Source organism: Tiliqua scincoides, chromosome 2, assembly GCF_035046505.1.
Source record: "Tiliqua scincoides isolate rTilSci1 chromosome 2, rTilSci1.hap2, whole genome shotgun sequence".
NCBI classification, from domain to species: domain Eukaryota; kingdom Metazoa; phylum Chordata; class Lepidosauria; order Squamata; family Scincidae; genus Tiliqua; species Tiliqua scincoides.
The window spans coordinates 188776073-188797796 of NC_089822.1; the positions used below are offsets into that span (position 1 = coordinate 188776073).

Genomic DNA, 21724 nt, shown 5'->3' on the forward strand with positions numbered 1-21724 from the left:
TTTTAATATGTGCAGGTCATTTATGTTCAGCGATCATTTATTTCTTCAGTAGTGCAGTTGGCTGTTGGCATCACTGACACAAACCTAATATTTTTTTAAAGAGGAGAGATGCATGCGCAAAGGGAAAGGGGAGAGTACAAAAGAGTCCTAGTGGCTAATGGCCAAAAATGTAATGGAAGCATTCTAAAAATGGATTCTAGTTCTTTGAAATGTTTGCAAAACTTGTCATCTTTTGTAAGCACTTTGCTTCTTGGAAACCAAATGTATGATTCATGCCACTTAGGTTTGGATTTCTGGGTAGTCCATAGCTCTCCAAGCTTTTGAGTCCCAGAGATTAGACAAAACATGCAGCATGCTAGATCAAAGCTTGCTAAGAGCAAATTAGTGCCCACTTCTGGAGTGTGATCAGTTAATGTTTGTGAATTCCAAGGAACTAGAAGAGCTCATAGTAAGATTAATTTGCTTAGCCACTTCAGGCTAAAATATTTCTTTAGCATGTGCAAAGGAGTTGCCTCAGCATATCTCCAACCTTTAGAAAAAGTGGAAAAAATTAGCTTAACAGGAGCTATAGGATTAGTGGATATATGTTGATTTTTGTTTCAATTTAAAAATCTACTAATTAGGTATTGCTCTTAATGCTTGGTTCCAGTGTGAATATTTGATTGCGCAACAGGATTATAACTTATAGCACTGGTTCTCCAACTTTTTAGCACCGGAACCCACTTTTTAGAATCTGTTGGGACCCACTGGAAGTGATGTCATTAAACTGGAAGTGATGTCATGGCTGGAAGTGACATCATTAAGCAGGAAAATTTTGGACATTCTGAAGCTGCAATGCCATCCAAATTTACCCAGGAGTAAGCCCCATTCATTATCATTTTAAAAAGCATATACACAGTAGCATGTTAAAAGTACAGATCTGTAACAATTCCCCAAATGCAGTCATATTCCATGGTAGCATCAAGCCTAATATATTAAAAATGAAATATTGAAATGAATGTGACCAACAGTTTGAGAAACACTGCCTTATAGAATCTAAAGTTGGTGCTTTCTAGTAACACACGAGAATTGTTATCCTAGCTAAGGTGCTAAACATCTTCTTACCTCGCCCCTGCTGCCCCCCTTCCAGTAATAGCGGTAAAATTGAGCAGACATCACTCCCCCAAAAAAAGTTGTCAAGATGAACTGGGTATATTTTTTACTGTGATTAGGCCATATTTTGACTATATGGGAGAACATTAATAGGAGAAGTTAATAGGAGTGATGGACAATTAGTAGTTTAGAGAAATGGTTTTGTAATCTGACAACTTCGGAAGCTAGAGTTAAACCTATTGTACACTTGGAAGTTCCTTGAATGTGCTGTCTTCAGGTGCATTTAGTTAGTTCTTAGCAGAAGCTGTGTCCTGTAGGTGCCTAAAACTGCAGAATTTCTGTATCTGCTGAAACTTGAGTGTAGCTTATGCAAATGGTATACAAGGTGGTACATCTCTTCTAAATTGTACCACTATCTGTCTGAAATGGTACAGCACTTAATACAAAAATAAGTGTCTTTTGGGTAGTACAAAACTACTGGAAAGAAAAGAACCCCATGTCAGGCCTCAACCTGTTCTATTGGGCTACTTGGATCTGTGCCAGCTATTTATCTGGCACAAATCTGAACAGCCCATGTAAGGCTGCTGGGGTTAGGATATGGTGTGCTCTGCTGCTGTTGATCCAACCCCCCTCCCAGCCTAATCCTTCCCCCATTCTGCCTTCTCCCACCCATGCACTGCCCAGCGCAAACTTATCTCCTCTGGCCAGTGCAGAGACTGGATGCAGCCTAGGCAAGCCAGTGCAGGCCTCTGTACTGACCCAGGCAACTCATGAGTTGGTGCAAGCATGCCGTATGGCACATCTGTGACACTTGGGAGCTGGCTCAGCGGCCTGTGCTGGCTCAAGTCAACATTAGGTTTAGGCTAGGGGTGTCCACAAAGTTTTTGGCAGGAGGGCCTCATCTCTCTGACACTGTGTTGGGGGCTGGGGAAAAAAAGAATTAATTTACATTTAAAATTTGAATAAATTTACATAACTTTACATAAATGAATATATTGAAGATGAACTTATATGAATGAATGAAGGTCTTGCAATAACTCAAGGCCTATAAAAGGCCTGGCACAAAGCAAGACCAGCCTTTCCTTCACTGCTACTGCTGCATCACAGATGTGAAACAGCAAGTAGTGAAGGGAGCCCTCATCCTACAGCTCATGTGAGAGGTCAAGCAGTCGCCCTCACGCTGAAAGCAGTTGCGTCAGGCCAGTGCAGGCTCCAACAAATCTCCAGAGGGCCAGAGGCTCATTGGTGACTGGGGGCTCCCTGAGGGCCGCATTGGGAGTCCTTGAGGGCCGCAAGTGGCCCCCGGGGCTGGGGTTTGGGCACCCCTGGTTTAGGCTATCAGTTATAATAAGCTGTCTGAGAAGGTGCAAGACTGAGGAGAGTTATAGAAAATCAGGAGAAGTTGTATGCCATTAAGGTTGTCTCCATGTTTGTAGTGCATGGAGTATCAGACCTGCATGGAGATGCAGTTTCAAATCTGCACTAAGCCTTGAAAGTGACTGGGTGACCTCAAATCAGTCACCATCTATTAGCCTCATTTTACCTTACAGAATTGTCATGGCAATAAATGGGGAGGGACCCAACATATATGCCACCCTGAGCTAATTAGAAGAAGAGCAAATATAACTGTAATACATAATGTTCTTCTCCCAATGGTCTTATCAATGGAACAGAGATGGAAGAGATACTCATAAGAGCAGCCCTGCTGGATCAGGCCATAGGCCCATCTAGTCCAGTTTCCTGTATCTCACAGCGGCCACCAAATGCCCAGGGAGCACACCAGATAACAAGAGACCTCATCCTGGTGTCCTTCCCTGCATCTGACATAGCCCATTTCTAAAACTAGGAGGTTGCACATACACATCATGGCTTGTAACCCATAATGGATTTTTCCTCCAGAAACTTGTCCAATCCTCTTTTAAAGGCATCTGTGCCACATACTGTCACCACATCCTGCGGCAAGGAGTTCCACAGACCAACCACATGCTGAGTAAAGAAATATTTTCTTTTATCTATTCTAATCCTCCCAACACTCAATTTTAGTGAATGTCCCCTGGTTATGGTGTTATGTGAGAGTGTAAAGAGCATCTCTCTATCCACTCTATCTTTCCCGTGCATAATTTTGTATTTCTCAATCATGTCCCCCCCCAGGCATCTCTTTTCTAGGCTGAAGAGGCCCAAACGCCATAGCCTTTCCTCATAAGGAAGGTACCTCAACCCAGTAATCAACTTAGTCGCTCTCCTTTGCACCTTTTCCATTTCCACTATGTCCTTTTTGAGATGTGGCGACCACAACTGGACACAATACTCCAGGTGTGGCCTTACCATAGATTTGTACAATGGCATTATAATATTAGCCGTTTTGTTCTAAATATCTTTTCTAATGATCCCAAGCATAGAATTGGCCTTCTTTACTGCCGCCGCACGTTGGGTCGACACTTTCGTTGATTTGTCCACCACCACCCCAAGATCTCTTTCCTGATCTGTCACAGACAGCTCAGAACCCATTAGCCTATATGTGAAGTTTTGATTTTTTGCCCCAATGTGCATGACTTTACACTTACTGACATTGAAACGCATCAGCCATTTTGTTGCCCATTCTGCCAGTTTGGAAAGATCCTTCTGGAGCTCCTCACAATCACTTATGGTCTTCACCACTCGGAAAAGTTTGGTGTCGTCTGCAAACTTTGCAACCTCACTGCTCAGCCCTGTCTCCAGGTCATTTATGAAGAGGTTGAAGAGCGCCGGGGGCAGGACAGATCCTTGGGGCACACTGCTTTTCACCTCTCTCCATTGTGAAAATTGCCCATTGACACCGACTCCTGGTCTTCAACCCATTCCCAATCCATGAGAAGACCTACTCTCTAATTCCCTGACTGTGGAGTTTTCTCAGTAGCCTTTGGTGAGGGACCGTGTCAAACCCCTTCTGAAAGTCCGGATATATAAAGTCCACAGGTTCTCCCCCATCCACATGCCTGTTGACCTTTTCAGAGAGTTCTAAAAGGTTCGTGAAGCAAGACTTACCCTTACAGAAGCCATGCTGATTCTCCCTCAGCAAGGCTCGTTCGTCTATGTGTTTTGAGAGTCTATCTTTGATGAGGCATTCCACCATCTTACCTGGTATAGATGCTAGGCTGACCGGCCTATAGTTTCCCGGGTTCCCCCTCTTTCCCTTTTTAAAGATTGGTGTGACATTTGCTATCCTCCAATCCTCTGGCACCGTGGCCGTTTTGAGGGACAAGTTGCATATTTTAGTCAAGAGATCAGCAACTTCATTCTTCAATTCCTTAATAACTCTTGGGTGGATGCCATCAGGGCCTGGTGACTTACTGATCTTTAATTTATCAACAAGGTCTGAAACATCTTCTCTTTTAACCTCTATCTGACTTAATTCCTTGGTCAGGAGGGACCGTTCGGGCAGTGGTATCTTCCCGAGATCTTCTGCCGTGAAGACAGATGCAAAGAACTCATGTAATTTCTCTGCCATCTCCAAGTTTCCTTTTATCTCCCCTTTCCCTCCCTCACCATCCAGAGGGCCAACCGCTTCTCTGGCAGGTTTCCTGCTTCTAACATATATGAAGTAACTTTTATTATTTCCCTTAAGGTTGCTGGCCATGTGTTCCTCATAGTCTCTCTTGGCCTCCCATATCATCTTCTCACATTTCTTTTGCCACAGTTTATGTTCCTTTTTATTCTCTTCATTAGGGCAAGACTTCCATTTACGGAAAGAAGCTTCCTTGCCCTTTACGGCCTCTCTAACTTGGCTGGTTAGCCATGTGGGCACCCTCCTGGACTTAGTTGAGCCCTTCTTCCTTTGTGGTATACCCCTCTGCTGGGCCTCTATTACTGTTGTTTTAAGCAGCCTCCATGCACTCTGAAGAGACTGAACTCTTTATCTTCCGTTTCAACCTCCTTCTAACAAGCCTCCCCATTTGAAAGAAGTCCGCCCGTTGGAAGTCAAGGGTTTTTGTGAGAGATTTGCCTGGTATTCTTCCCTGACATGCATGTCGAAACAGATCGCAGCATGATCACTGTTCCCCAATGACTCAGTAACATTGACATCTCTAACCAGGTCCTGTGTACCGCACAATATTAAATCCAGAGTCACCTGTCCTCTGGTGGGCTCCATGACTAGCTGCTCTAAGGCACAGTCATTTAACGTGTCAAGAAATCTGGTCTCCTTTTCATGACCAGAACACAAATTGACCCAGTCGATGTGAGGATAATTGAAGTCCCCCATGATTACAACCCTGTCCTTCCTTGTCACCTCCCTAATCTGTTTCCTCATTTCAAGGTCTCCTTCAGGTTTCTGGTCTGGAAGACGATAGTACGCTCCCAGTATTATATTGCTCCTCAGGCCCGGTAATCTAACCCACAGAGATTCTATGGTGGATTTGGACCCACCTTCAATCTCTAATTTACTGGATTCTATCCCTTCCTTAACATAAACGACCACCCCACCTCCAACACGCCCCTCCCTGTCCCTCCTGTAGAGTTTATAACCCGGGATTGCGGTATCCCACTGATTTTCCACATTCCACCAGGTTTCCATTATGCCTACTATGTCATTGTTTTCCCTTGTCACCAGACATTCCAGTTCTCCCATCTTTGCTCGGAGACTTTGGGCATTTGCTTCGGGCAAACTCCGAAAAGAGTTTGTACATGGAATGCCCCAGGATGGGCTGCTCATTAGTTCCTTTATCCCTACATCCTCTCATTGTGCCAAACCGTCTATCACAGCCCATCATGCTACCATTCCCAATTTCTTTTCCTACTCTGTCTTTACCTTGTTGTTCTCTAACCTCCCCATCCTCATCCCATAGGGATGAGGAGTCCTGAACTGGATGCCCTTCTGCTCCTGTTGGCTTTCCCCCAGGGATCAGTTTAAAAGCTGCTTTGCCACCTCACTTTTAGGTGAGGTGCACTCTGCTAAAAGTGCTGCTATTTTTTTCTATACTTTTATTGTATTTTATCCAAGGGAGCTTCCCCTTTATGTGTAAGGAGAAAGGTGGGATAAATGTGTGTTAAAATAAAATAAATAGATGCAACTGGGCTGGAGTAAGATTTTGACATTGGTTTTGAAAGTAATGCTTTCAGAACTGAATGATCCAGTTGCTAAGTATGTCAAGAATATACATATCTGAACATACTTAAGTATGTCAAGAAGGAAGGAGGAAGGGAGATGACTAGGGAGTAGTAAATAACTAATGCAAAGAGAAGAGGGCATAAATAAAAGTTAATTGAATACCTTGAAATGGCAACTTTTTCATTCACTTGGAGTAAAATCTCACTGGAATAAATTCTCGCAAGTGAAACTTGCTTCCAAGTCTTTGTAGTTAAAATTGCAATCCAAGAACCTTGCCAGTATAGCCACTTTGATCACCAGATCAGGGTGAGAGGCAAGTCTTTCATTAGATAAGGCAAATAGGGGGCTAGAGGGCACAAGAATGGTACATGTGGGTGTACGAGCGAAAAGCTTAGAGAGTCTAGCCAAATGTTATTATAGTATTGGGTTTTCTAACAGCAGTACTGGTTCCCAAAGGAAGCAGAGAAATGGAAGTAGAGAAAATGTAGGGGTGACATTTGGAAAGACCATTGAATGATTCTGAGGCAAGAGAGGAGAAGAAACTGGAATTCTATATGAATTGATAAAGCATACTTAAATTTCTGGTTTTTCTTTATAGCGGATACACCACCACCTGCATATATGCCCCCGGAAGATCAAATGGGACAAGATAATTCACAATCTATGGACACAAGCAACAATATGATTCCTCAGATAATGCCAAATGTTTGCAGCAGAGGTAAACTACACAATGTACTTAATAGACTTCGTGTTATGCCACTGAAAGTGAATTGGGCACTCCCTGTTAACTGAGAGTGACTTTTCCATCCAGCTTGCTGACTTTCCAGGCCTGGAAAATGTTCTTGAAGTTTAGCAGTGGTAGCAGTTTGTAATGGGCAGTACAGGTTGATTGTCATTATTCCTGAGTGTGTGGATTCCCTTCCCAGAACTCACATGGATGGGAAAAATCACATTAAAGCAAAACCATTTAAAAAAAACAATGACCCTTTGCAAGACGATTTAAAAACATCTTTTTTGACATTTGTGATGTAAAACAGACATTAGGCAGACAATCCATCAGTCAGTCTCTCTTCACTCCAAGCCAGCTACCCCTCCCTTCACCAATACAAAGTGATTATCTTTCTTTCATTGCTCAGGGGGAAGGGAGGGGTTGTTGCCCTGGAGTGAAGCTGAAGCTACCTGGAGAAAGAGTGACTGATGGATTGTCAGCAGGCTGCCCTCTCTCGCATTGGTATTGTTAAACAACTGTTTTCCTTTAATTTAAAGGGCCCTTCTCATCACATTGAGATAGAACAATCCGTGGATATTTAGGTTATACCTGTAATCGCTTGCATGACTGTCTTTTTACAACAGTAAGCAAAGCAGTTTTATAAATTGTGATTTTAAAGGGTTGCATTTTCCCCTTCTCCAGGGATCAGCACATTCCTTCTCATTTGCTTTGGCCATTCATGTTGAGTCAAATCTGTGTATAAAAAACCCATGTATGACAAGGTTGGACCTGTATTTGAGATCTGTAATTGAGATACCGAATTCATGTGTTTTGTTTTTATTCATAGATGTACATCCTGTTGCTTATGAAGAGCCCAAGCACTGGTGTTCAATTGTATATTATGAATTAAACAACCGAGTTGGGGAGGCTTTTCATGCATCTTCCACTAGTATCTTAGTAGATGGATTTACAGATCCTTCTAACAACAAAAACAGATTCTGCTTGGGTTTGCTCTCCAACGTTAATCGCAACTCAACCATCGAGAACACCAGGAGGCACATTGGAAAAGGTAATACGGTCCTTCACAATAGAAGCAGCTTTCGTCTACCCAGCAGACCTTACTAATGAATTTGAGTGTAGTATACCTGCCTTTAAAGAAAAAAAGTAAACTTGCATGATTCAGTGTACCAATTTTAATAAACACTTGACCTTGGGCAGGTTTTTGATGCATAATAATCCATCATTAAACTTTCTGTGTTCTCATTTCACTTTTACCACCTTCGATTTATTTCTGATGTACAAATAGTGTGTAGTTGCTTTGAAAACCTTGTTACTGATCTATGCATTTGGCAGTTTTGTGTAGCAGCTGTTCCTGAAGTTGCAAACAAGGAGAAACAAAAACAATTGTAAAAAGTACTACAACACACAGAAAAGACCGTGGAAAAGTAGGTTGGTGTTCCTAACGTGTTTCCATGGAAACTTTATCTAGGAAATCATTTTATTAATTGTAAGCTTCCTTAGCAAACTGCATGCTGCAGTTATCTGAATAGATCTATGAGGAAACCAAACAAATAATTTCCCTTGGTAAAGACTTTGTTAAAACACACCGGGAACACCAGTCCTTGGCCCTATTATCTTTTCTATGTTTCCTGATGCTAGTCATTTTAAATATCAACAACACAAGAAACGTTTTCCAAGTATGAGGGGAGAAAAAGTCGGTTATGTTGACAAGAGTGACTTGCCAGACTGCCTTGGGTCTGGAAACAGGCAGGTTAAAGCGAAGGGACCATGGTTCTGTGGGTTTGCAATGGACCTTAACGTCTCTGAGAGAAACATAGTAGGGGACAAATAGGCAGTGTGATCTAACAATGTTTTGTATTTAATACACATTTGACATTTAAGACATCACAGAATACTAAATGATCCTCTGATCTATTTTGTCATACTCTTGGTGATTCTGTAAAAACTTCTTACTAACTAGATACCAGTTGGTTTGATAAGGTGCTTGCATAATCCCAGTTAATGCTAGTGGTTATTTATAGCTTGAAGAATTCTCTAGCTGGTGGAAGAGTGCCATCTAGTGACTGACAAAATAGAAGACGTTCAAAAACATTTGTACACCAAAGCAACTGGAGTTCTTTTCAGATCGAAATTTGGCTATACCTTCTGCCACCTTGGGAGTAAGAGTCTGTACCTGTTTATTCAAATAATTCTGCCAAGTGTTTCATGGAGTTCTTTTTTATTTTTCAGGTGTTCATCTCTACTATGTTGGTGGGGAAGTCTATGCTGAATGCCTGAGTGACAGCAGCATATTTGTTCAGAGTAGGAATTGCAATTATCATCATGGATTTCACCCTACAACTGTGTGCAAGATTCCCAGTGGCTGTAGTCTAAAAATTTTTAACAATCAGGAATTTGCTCAGCTGTTGGCTCAGTCTGTCAATCACGGATTTGAGGCAGTGTATGAGCTCACCAAAATGTGCACAATTCGAATGAGTTTTGTAAAGGTGAGTATGTGTTTTAACTTAGCTGTGCCTTTGAAGATGATTTTAAATACAAGCACCAAGATAGTGGCTTTAATATATAACTTCTCTAACTTTTAATTCAGTATATTCATATTTAATATAGCAAATATGCAGGAGTAATTCAACTTTAAAAATGGAAGTGGAGGACAGGACAGAGGCATTCAGATACATCAGTGGTTTCCAAACTTTTTAGCACTGGGACCCACTTTTTAAAACTTTATCGGGACCCACCTAGGTTTACCAGACTTTTAAGAAGGAAAAGAAATAATTATTTGTTTATAAGTAATAAAGGGACTCTACACATTCGTGCAAAAGCAGGAGCTGAGCTCTTTGCAGGGCAATTAGCAGCTGCAGTATATGATTTTTGAATAGCTTCCGGGTTTGAGGCAGTTGGTTATCTGAGCTTTCCATCACTTTCGATGACCCACAAAAATTGGGTCACAACCCACCCGTGGGTCCTGTCCCATAGTTTGGGAACCACTGAAATACAAAGGATTGGGTCCTGTGTTACAGAGGATAATGTATCTATGCGGCACTGATGCAGCCATGCCAACAGGGCATGCACTGCATCCTGTGGTGGTGGTGGGTCAGTCAGGGACGCCTCTTCATGGTAAGGAAACATTTGTTCCACTGCCTAAGGCAGCGGTTTTCAAACTCGCAGGGAGAGTTTGAACTGCAGTAAGTCTTAGTGGTCGCAGGGAGAGAGGCAGCGACGCGATCCTCAGGATTGTGTCACTAATGGGGCTGCAGGAACTGGGATGCACTCACCAGACCAGTAATTTTCAACTTTTTTTATCTCGTTGCACCCTGACAAGGCACTAAAATGGTCAAGATACACCATCAGGTTTTTGACAATTGACAAGACACACCATGCTGCCAATGGGAGACTCACATCTTTCATTGGCCTTACTAATAAATGACCTTCCCACAAATTCCTATGGCACACCTGTGGACCACTCACAGCACACCAGTGTGCCACGGCACAGTGGTTGAAAATGGCTGCACCAGACCCTGCAGCAGCCATCCTGGGGTGTGGGGAGCCCTGTGCGAGCGTCTGCAGGGCTCCCCAGGTCGTCAACAGTGGAATGATTGCACTCTGGTTCCGGTTTTGCGGAGGTGGAGTGCAATTGCTCCACTTTCACTTTTAGAAGCCTGGGGAACCCTGCAGATGCTCGCGCAGGGCTCCCTGCACCCAAGGACAGCTGTTGCAGGGACTGGTAAGTGCATCCCAGTCCCTGCGCCCTGTTAGTGATGCAATCCTAGGGATTGACATGGTCCTGGGGATTGCATCGCTGCCTCCTCCCTGCCCTCACCCCTTAAGGGGGCAGTGACCAGGGCCTTCAGGCTGGGGCATCTTTTTCACAATGCCCCAGTTTGAAAACCACTGGCCTAAGGAGTGTGTTGCACCTGCTTTAGTGCTAGAAAGTTGGATAGGATTGGGCCACTGCCTTTTTGTTGGTCTAGCTGACTTGGAAGGCGGTGCTAAATGGACAAAGATGCTTCATATGTTCACGTGCAGCCTTTTCTAAATAGGTGAGGGTTGATGGCAAGATTTTAGTTGACCAGATAAGCTATCATTTCTCTTTTCTTTGCCTTCCACAAACATCTATTCATTCTGGTGTTTGGGAATCCTCACTCACAGGCATGAGGATTTCTCTAATGACCAACATGGGGCACGGCTAAGGGCATACATCCTGTGGTTGGAGTGCAGATGCATTGGTTGATGTCAGATTTCCACATGTGCATTCCTTTGCTTCCAATGTGTCGGACTTCTTCAGGAAAGAAATGCAACTTGAAAAAAATTCATTATAATAATGGTAATTGCATAACTTCTTTTTGAGTCTAATTCTAACATTATTAAATGTGTGTCCATTGTTGTAGGGATGGGGCGCAGAATATCATCGGCAAGATGTTACAAGCACTCCATGTTGGATAGAAATTCATCTTCATGGTTCTCTGCAGTGGCTGGATAAAGTACTTACACAAATGGGCTCTCCTCTGAATCCCATCTCTTCTGTTTCATAGTACCGAAGTATCTCTTCGACCATAACTTTAGTGACCATTTTCAAATTCTGCAGAAACTTCCAGTGTGGATACTATGCGAACAGATACCATATATTAGCTTTTTTCTACCTGTGACCAATTCAGTTGTTTTATGATCAATTTTCCTTTGAGAAATTAAAGAAGCATTCAAGTCTGGAGAAAACTTCGGAGGAAAATATCAGAATTTTATTTTTCCTTGTTAGTACATATTTAACAAAGTTTGACTCCCTTGGGAAGACCTTTATACATTATCTAGGAACAAATTTTGGAAATCGACAGCAGGGAATTAATAATGCCCTCTTTGCCGAATATGTGCAGCTGCAACTTGTTACTCATTTTTAATGTTGCTGTATAACTTTGTGGTTAACAGAAGTCATAAAGAAAACAAGCTGTAGTTGCCTTTTGCTTGAATGGTTATGTGACTTTACTACACACATGCAGCAGATAGTGTTGTTAGAATATTTGCATTACTGGAAGTTCTATCATAATCAATAGCGATTTTACTTATATTCCAATTCGATTTAATATTGGTTTTTTTGCCATTGTTTTTGAAGAGCAGTTGATCTTACCTAGACTACTCAGTATTTTTTCTTGATTCACACTCACGCTTGTCTGTTGTAGTTTTTCAAGGTAAAGCTTTTTGTGCAAACCATGTATATTAGAATATAAAACACTACACTTTTGTATGTAACATTGCAAGGACATTCATTGTGTTTAACTTTCCATTTTATTTTGCCTTTCCATAGTTGGTGTCCTAGAAACGTCCTAACTTCATTGTTTTTACTTTGCAGTATTAGCTGTAACCCTTTTGTACTTAACCTCAATAACGGCAATTTTAGGTATCTCACTCTAGTAAAAGGTTTGATAAGTGGTACAGTTTTACCAGGATAGACCAGTCATTTGATAATATTGCCGTTTTCTGTTGAGTGGTTCCTATCTAATGTAGAGGTCATAGATTTTAAGCCCTCATACCAAAGATTCATTGCCAACTCTAGTGGTAGATTATGCTATTTAAGGTACCTGATCCTATGCAAGATTAGATTGTCTTAAGCTTTTGGAAAGGCTTAGCAGAACAAGAGAGGAACGGTGTGATCTCAGTTGGATGTGTAAGTTATCCTATGCTAAAATCCCAGCAGTGTGTATTCTGGAATATTTCTCTTTTTGCAATGAAAACAGATGTACGCCCAAGTCGTAGGCACATATCAGTGCAATTAATCTGATGACAATGCAGTTACCTTAATTGAAAGCAGGTGTCCGCAATCTTATCTTTTTGAAAACCTAGCCTTAAATTACTTAATCTTTCTCAGATGCCTTTCTGGCTACTGTAAGGTAGCGTTTTCTTTTTCGCAGAAGACCTGTATGCCATGGTCATTTTTTTTTTGGGGGGGGGGGGGAGAGAAATAAAGGGCTTTAATATGCAGTATTTAGTAGTATGCAAATATGTTCTAGAAGAAAAATGTGGTAGCAGTTCACATTTTCTAGATGTGGCCATTAAAACTGGAAAAAACCAGTGTCCTCTCTGTAGTCATGTGTGGGTGTCCTCTCTGTGACTTAGTCATGTGTGGATTCCACATGAGCTAAAGAAACCAAAAATTTTAATACTAGATAGTGCCTTCAGCAACCCGAGAGTGAGTCTGTCTTTCTGACTTTCTTAAGGATACTTTCTAGTCCTTTTTGTCTTTGAAATTAGCCTTGTAAGCTAGATCCAGTAAGATGTCTGGTGCTCAGGGTGGAAGGCTTTGGTGCCTTGCCATAACCCCTTGGGGAAACAATTTGTTATGCAAACAAGCAAATATTTGTGATTTTGGTGTCTGGCTGGGGCAGATTTCATATGTAATACCTACCCTATATGGATGCAGAGCCTTGTCTCCCATAATGAATGCAGGAGCTAAGGAGAATAGTAGAAGCTATTGCAGCAGGCATGAACAGAAGATTGTGAGCTGGACCAAGTGTGGAATTCTTGCTGAAAATGAAGTACCCCATAGATACTTGAGTATAAGTTGATTTCACAAATAAGTTGAGGGCACGTTTTGAGCCAAAAATCATGGAATTTTCTTTGACTCCCAGTTAAGTTGGTGTGGGGTTTAAACTTGGGGGGAGGGGAGTGTCTGACTATAATTTTGTCTGATTTTATCCGAGGCTAGGTTCCGAAAAATAACCTACCAGTAATTGTTACCTAAGAACTATACAATCTAACTTATTAAAAATATAATAAAAGATCATAAGATACATTTTTATTCATTAATTTTTTTAATTCTGGTCTTCACAGCTTTTTTGTAAACACTGTCAGGTAAGTGCACTGTAAACAACATAATAGAACCATTAATCAAATTCTTTTTTAAGGTGCCTGGTGTTTTAAGCCAGAGGCTCAACATTCGACTTATAATACATAACTGGGAGTGTGCAATTCAATTCACAATGGAGAGATGAACAACAAGATGTAAGCATGAGCAAGTGCAGCTACACATAGTTGCAAATTGATAGAAGTAGACCCATTGCTTTCCATATGTTCTTAAGTAATGGGGTGCTGAATTGTAGCCTTTTACTTTGTTTCAGATGGAAATGAAGATTACATCCTGGTGTTTTAAAAATCAGACCTTGCAGCCTGGGGGTCTAATTGCCCTGGGGTCTAATTGTCTTTAATTCATTGTCCTTGTGCTCTCCTCTGGGCTTCTAGCTGCTGTGATCTGCCTGAACAGCCCTGACCCAAGTGACCTGCAGATAAGGCGAGGAGATTATTCACACTTGATTTATTGGCAGAAATTTATCGACTTATAGGCGAGTATCTACAGTAGGTAGATGTGCCTCAGACTGGTCTGTGCATGAACACAGATTGGTAAGTAATCTTGAGTATATTTAAAATGCATTTGTAGGCCACATATTCTATTTAAAAAATGCAGGCATGCAATTGAAATCTGTCCAGACCTAGTCATCCACTTCAAAATCTCACAAAATGCTTGCTGTAACCACACAGAGCTTCAGCTATCTGTAGCCTCTGGCTATATGATCTGACGAATGTTCCTGCTATTGATTAGAAGTGGTAGTGAGTTGAGTATTGGTTTCAGTCACTTGCTGTAGTTGTCATGCCACATCTAGTCTGTTGAAATGTTTTTCTAGTTATGCAGTCTGAGGTTGACATGTTTGAAAAATGTTTCAAAGCTCTAGAATAACATGAACAAGTTCCTTTTGTAGCTGGCAGATATAATCATGTCATGTAAAAAGTACACAGGAGCTACTCTTGTGCTTATGCCGCAGTCTTGGCAGCATATAGTAAAAAGCATTCAAGAAATAAAATTGTTTACATGAAATGAGAAATGGCTTAATTGCCTGAAAGAGGAACGAATTAAAGCAAGCTTTGCAAATTATAGTCTTTTGTCTAGAATTACTAGCTTTTTAATAAAAGAATTAGTTGGCATTGTCATCTTATTTTAGGCAATGCTCTCCTTTAGGACTCTAGCCCAATAGCCTTTGAATGCATGGTAGTCCACTGAGAAGTAATCCACAGGGAAGTTTATCTGTGCAAGCCCTATTAAAATTCATAAGACTTGTACAGGAGTATCTCTAGTGGATGATGCCCCTAGCGTTTTACCCTCTTCTCTATTCTCTGTATACCCTCTCTTTTTGTAGGCCTTGATATCCTGTCTTAATAACACTAAGGTGGTATCTTGAACGTTTCCTTGAATAGCAAAAGCTCACTTGGTGTTTCTCTGCTGAACTACTGTTCTGTTACATCAGTGACTTGTCTTTATAACTGACTTATTTAAAACATCTACTGGTTTAGCTATCTAAAAACATAGTTTCAGGTACTAATTCTGTGCATTCTTGCAAAGTTGTTGAGACTGCATGCTATTTTGTATATGCCTACTGTGTATTTCTTGACTGAAATCCTGTTAAGGGCAGAATAGTACTTAACCTTGTGGATGCAAATGTTTCAACTATATTACCAGCAATAACATGGGCAACCAGGTGGAAGGGTACCCTTATGTAGGCTCAAACTGTTAAACCCTGATACGGCAATGTATGCCCTTTATTAAAGCTTATGGTCTACGCCCAGCACATATGTTTGTATGTGCAGATATGTTGCCAATTCTTTAGTTATACATTAATTTTTTAGACATCTGTCCACCAGCAGACTCGTTTAGCAGTGCTTAAAGTTACCTGGTTTACATTTCACAGCAAAAGAGATGACTGCTCCTTTTGCGGTAAAACTGTAAGCACTCATATCATCTTAATGATACGGTATGTGAGAAGACTGATGTTGGTTCATATTTAGTCAAAGTTGTAAAGCTCCCATTTTCATAATTGCAATTTTTCCAGAGTAAAATGAGTAGATAATCTCATTCTTTGTTGCAATCATTGTGCGACTTGTATGCCTACCTGTGAACTCTGTTAGACCTCTTTTGAGCAGAGAATCTATGCAGGATGGTGTGTATATTGAACTTTGTTTTGTCCTTTGTAATGCTTCTGGTGGGCATTAAAGTGTGCTAAACAGATTACATTTCTGTTTAACTTGGAATCTAATTTGCTACAAAGATAAATTATCTGAATCATGCAAGATTGTTGCACCTCACTGGATCAAAAACCTGCTGAAGGACCAAAGTGTCACATTAAATTTCTTTCTAATTTAGTTTCATTTCTAAAATGTAAAAGTTATTACAGTGTTGTACAACAACTCGGTGAGATCCCATTATGCAGATTCAGAACTGCGCCCCAAAAATGGAACCGAGATCGTGGATCAGTTAGGATCTTGAAAAGCACACATGCAAACTTCCTACTCTCACAGCATCTTACTACTTACATGCTCAGATAATTAACCGTGTAAAGTACTGGTTGGTAAAAAAATATGTAACAGTTGTGATTTGAATTTTTTTAAAACCATGAATTTATTTCACAGTATTACTTTTGTTTACTTGTTTGAGAAACCCTCTTGTATATTGCAGGAAAAGTGTTTATAATGTGTTGAAAATTTCCTCCTACAGTTACCTTAAGAAATAATAAAAAATTAATGTCACTGTTGTCTAACCTGTTGCTAGGTGACTGTATTTTTAATTAACTAATCTTCCAAATGTGTTAATGGACACACATGACTGTTCATGTCGTTTTGATATCTCTTCAAGGAAGTCAAGCTGGAATCGAAATCCACAGATTGAAATGTTGGCTTATACACTAAGTAGACTTCATCTTGATCTTTTGTAAATTGTATGCTAGTGTATATTACAGATATAATCTCTGTGCTTCTGTTTACATTGCAAGAGACAGTTCTAGCAACAGGATTTAATTTTGTTCCTCTGAGCTTCTGACTGAGTTAGCTTTTGGCTATCCTAATGTGTTTAAATATTTTTGCATACTTTTGCAATCTAAATAAATAAGATCTTTTCAGAATGTGTTTTCTAGTTTGTTGTAAGTAGAATCCTGGGGCTGTATCAAGTGGTAGATGTCTAGATTTAAGAGGTATTTTTTTACAAGGCATCCTTAATTCAGATACTTTCTATCCACACTCATCTTCCTTTCAGCAATGAAGAACTGGGTTCTCCTTTTGATGAAGAGAATAAAACAATTTTTCAACAAAAGATGGATGAATGCTGAACATGGTGGTTTATTGGAACTGAAATTTAGTTCACCTAAGATATACATTTTCAAAATTGTTTCAGTAGCATCTTCTTTTTTGGTAACTGGGGCATATTGATCATAATATAGGGAACCTATTTCCAAATTGTGGTTTTATAAATGTGATTATCCAAATTTGCTCTCTTACTCTGACCTTCTCTCCCTTACACTCCATCATTATCTGGGTTGTAATGGTGGTGTACTTCAGCTTGGATTCTTTCTCATACTGCCTTCATACCTTAAACAATTACTGTGGTGCTCCCTGTTCTGCAAGCTACCTAGCAAGCGAGGAGGGGATATAAATGTGTTAATATAAAACAGAGATGTATTGGAATCCTTTGGGATGATTGAGGGTATATTGAGAAGATTGTATTCATCATGCTGAATGTCTTTGTGTCTCTTTAAAGAGCCTTAAGCCATATGCCTAACGCCTGCCTCAGTCTAATTTTGCTGGTGGTATTTTTTTTTTCTTTTCAATCTACACTACTGTAGGAAGAGGGAGCAAGCTGAGGAATCTTTGTGTGAGTGGAAGAGAGAGTACACTAAGCCCACATGCCTGTCTCCTTGTGCTCTCCTGCAGCTGGGGAAAAAAGGATATATTGGGATAGGGAACTCTTGGTGTGCTCTCTTGTTTAGTTGTATACTTGAGTACTGGAGAAAAGCAAAGCCATTCTGTCAGCTTGCCTGAATTAGAGAACTCCAGAAGCTGTATTTATTTGCACATCTGATCTACCTCTTGGGATGCAGCTTCGGAAATGTACACTGCTTTGTGTGAATCCAGAACTGCAAGATCTTGGGGTGCATGCCTCCTACTGTATTCTGCAGCCTCTTGGAACAACAACATGTGCCGGTTTGTGACTGCCTGTGACCCTTATCTTGGTCTAGTAAATATATCATAAATTTCCATTTCTTTTCCATACGGTTGAACATCTGTCCCTAGAACATTATGGTATGCAATGCTGGCCCGATACTTTCCCTACTTTTACCAATGAAGCCATTATCTAAAATTTCAAGCACAGTCTTTTTAATTCTGTAGTAAGTAAAATGTTTTTTATGATTATTTCTAAATTTATCGTTTTTCACACTAAATCAGTTTTATTTAATCATATTGCTTTCCATTGTATCAAATGATGAGATCTAGTACGCTGCATACACTTTGAAAAACAAATGGATGCTTTTCTGTGCATGAATCTTGCATGCAACCAGAACACTAATTTTTTATTATAAAAGATTAGCATTGATAGTAAAACTATCGATTTTGATTACCATTTTATTGACATTCTACTTTCTCCCCTGCGATGTGGAGCTGGTGCTTTGGCCTGTGCACAGAGCAGAATGGGATGTTATAATGAACACACTTCAAACTGCTGTGGGGAATGGCACTTTGGATGCCATTTCCCCCCTGTAAAAAACAATAAAAACCTGGAACAACAGAGCCTGCTGGGAAACCAGGGTAGCCAAAGCTGGAGGTAAGAGCAAAGGACGATGTAGAGGTGGTTGTGGCTAGGTTCCCCTCCTTCCTGCAGGAAGAAAAGGGCTGCCAGTTTCCCAGTTTTGCTTGAAGGAATGGGATCACAGTGTGGACTTTAGCATCTCCATTTGCCATGAATCAACTCAGGAAGCAAGTTCTGCTCCCCCCCCCCAATTGCTGCTTGATGCAGCAGCCCTTCAGAATGTACCAGACATCCTGGTCAAATGCATTAAAAAAAAAAACCATGAAATTTCTGAGGTGGGGATTTCTGGTGATGCTGTCTCTTGAAAAATGGGGCTGGTGAGAAATGTCATGGCAAGGCAGAACCTGGCGGTAGGAGCCCAACAGTGGCCTCTAAATGGTCCCTACACTAACTTTTGTGGCCAAAGAAAATGTTGGAGAAATTAAACCATCTCTGGCAAAACCTTACTGTGGACCACAGCATCTCCATGGTGATTCCACAGTCTTGAGGCAGGAGCCTGTTGTGTTGGTTCAAAAGTACTTATAGGATAGCCTTTTCACTTGTAGTGCAGGCATATTCAGGCTTTTCCTATGGAAGCTTGCACCTATATAGGAGTTCGAGTAGCATTTTAGTAGTAGGCTTGCTGTTGACTTCCTGCTCTCTCACTCCACTGCAAATGCTCTTAGACTTCTTAAATATACTCTAGAGCAGTGGTTCTAAAACTGGTGGGTTGTGAACCACCAGTTCGTGTAATGCTTCCCAATCCCTTTAAGGGGCGGGGGAAGGGGAGGAGAGACGTGACTCCCAGGATTGAGTCACTAAGGGCAGTGCTTTGCACTTTTTAAAGGTAGGGCGGCTGCAGGAGGTGTTGGGAGCACCCTCCGCAGTGCTTCCTGGAGCTTGGAATCTGCAATCAAAGCAGGCACAAAGCACTTCTGTTTTGCAGGAGGAGCTTTGCTCCTGCTTCTGTGTTGATTCCAAGCCTTGGGGAGTGCTGTGCAGGGTCCCCCACACCTGCAGCCCTACATTTAAAAAGTACATGCAAAGCATCCCCCTTGCCCCCCCCCCCCAGCAATGTGATCCTGGGGATCATGTCACTGCCCTAGCCCCTCCCCTGCAAGAACTTACTGAGGGAGTAAGGTTTCCTCAAAGTTTGAGAAACCCTGCTCTAGAGAATCGGCCTGTATAAAGAGGGCTGCATAAGTTTCAGGGGGATGAATGACTACCTGAAAAGCACCCTGCTTGTACAATGCAAACTCAAGTGGTGGCTCCCTCCATCAGCAGGTACTCTGCATGTCGAGTCAGTGCTGTAATCTTAAAACAGTTTCTGCAGGAAGAGCGTTTCGTATGTGTCGGAAATATTGAATTTTCCATTTGAATGTGCCAGCTTTCATAAGACTACAGAGCTGAGTTGACAAAATATTTACAGAGCTTATTATTCATCTGGCTTAATCCTCAGTCTGTGTGTAAAGCATTTAAAGAATGCAGCCCACCAATGAGACTTGCCTAACAAGCTAATGAATTTAATTGGCTTCTTAAATCGCTAAACTTCAAACTTATTTGAGACATTTCAGCTTGTCTGACTGCAGTTATTTAATTTTTGCTGAGGGTTCTTTTGCTTGTTTTTAGCAAAGTATTTATTCAAATGTAGTGAATGGGTGGTAAGTGAAACAACCCCATACCCTTCTAAAACTATTAGCAAAGGGGGTGGTGGTCTCCCCCTAGTAACTTGAGTGCTATTGGGCTGTCATGTGAGGAGATACAAAAGTGCCTGTCTATGGTGCTGTCTCTGAGAGTCTATTGACATAGGCAGGCACGAAGCTTCAGTCCCCAAGTGATGAACATGAGTGTGTGAGCCAGTCCTTATTTTTAAGCCATTTCTACCCAATGTTGCATATATGCAACGAGGATCAAATGCATACACCTGTGGGCTGGGCAGAAACGGGTTTAAGAAAATGCATCTAAACCTGCTTCTGCTATAAGCCCTTTTCAGACATTCTGCAATTGTGGAGTTTCCATTCTGTAAATACAGTGAGCTCCTGAGGGGCCCTGCTGACACTGTGCTCCTAGTCACATTCCCTGTCCCCTTCCCCAGTATTTCCACATTCCCTGTCCCCTTCCAGCAGAAACACTATCTCCATGGGAGAGATCTTCCCTGTGATTAGGTATGCTGGATAGCTAATGTTTCCCAGGAAGGTTCCTTAGGCTAGTCAACTTGTTTGCAAAATCCAAAATATTTTTCATTTCAAAAATAGCATGTTTATCTGCTGCAGAAATTTCTTGGCATGTGTTTCTTCAGATACTGTTGGCATGAGTAATGAACAGGCAGCTCTCTACTTATAGCTTTCTGCCATAATTGAAGGAGGACAACAAAATCCAAGTTCACCTCCTGATTTTGTGATGCTAAGTAAGGTGCCTTCTGTGTTCATCAGCAAAAATAGAATTCTAAAAACGCTTCAAACTGTTTTACATTTGCTTTGTTATACGTAAATGAAGTGTTGGAATACTGTGTTAAGTGAGCAATTGTACATGAAAACAAGTGGGGCTTGCTGTCTGCTGGTAATAATAAATCTGCTCGTTTCTCCCAGTGTGTTGGGAACATTTTATGTAGCAGAATGGGTCTTCATTAATGATAAAATGGTTCAAGGCATTTTCTTGTACCTGCCTTCAGATGGAAAGACCGAACTGAAAATCTATTCTGCTAATCTAGCTCACATACCAGTTACAGCAAAATTCATGGGAACACATGAAACTCTTGAACAGAGTCAGAACTTTGGTGCATCTAAATATTGTTTATGCCAACTGGGAACACTTCTCTGAAGTTTCGGAGAGAAGTCTTTCATAGCTGTACTTGGAGGTGCCAGAGTTTGAATCTAGAACTCAGCATGCTTTGATTGATCTTGAAACTGACAATTCTGCAGCGATTGGTGGAATTGAATTACCTTCAACCCACACTTTGGCTTTTCATTTTGATTGCACTTTATCAATAATGGAACAAAAGGGCTTATATAATCTTAAACTAATATAACATGTAGTCTTTGGGGGAGTAATTTGATTTTTTTTTACTGTGGACACCCTTATTACAGCTTGCAAAGTACATGGAGTTGAGAGGGATTGTATTTTCAGTCTCTGAGATCAAGAATTTCTGACACATGATTGACTTTGGAGGAAAAAATGCATCTAATTTTGTCACTTTCTTTTGCTTCAGCCAAAGAAATAGCCTCAGATA

The 21724-nt window shown here is 41.0% G+C and overlaps 1 protein-coding gene across 4 annotated transcripts in view; it reads left to right on the forward strand.

The window, feature by feature from the left end:
• Positions 1–21724, forward strand: part of SMAD5 (SMAD family member 5) — a 337601-nt gene that overhangs the window by 16280 nt on the left and 299597 nt on the right. For 3 of the 4 annotated variants that reach the window (XM_066614390.1, XM_066614392.1, XM_066614391.1), the window contains 4 exons: positions 6777–6896; positions 7735–7956; positions 9138–9394; positions 11294–16829. In XM_066614390.1, the coding sequence (XP_066470487.1) occupies positions 6777–6896; positions 7735–7956; positions 9138–9394; positions 11294–11437 (743 nt within the window). In that variant the 3' untranslated portion in view covers positions 11438–16829. Of the gene's footprint in view, positions 1–6776; positions 6897–7734; positions 7957–9137; positions 9395–11293; positions 16830–21724 lie in introns of those variants that run through there. The other variant, XR_010793735.1, reaches the window with a different exon arrangement.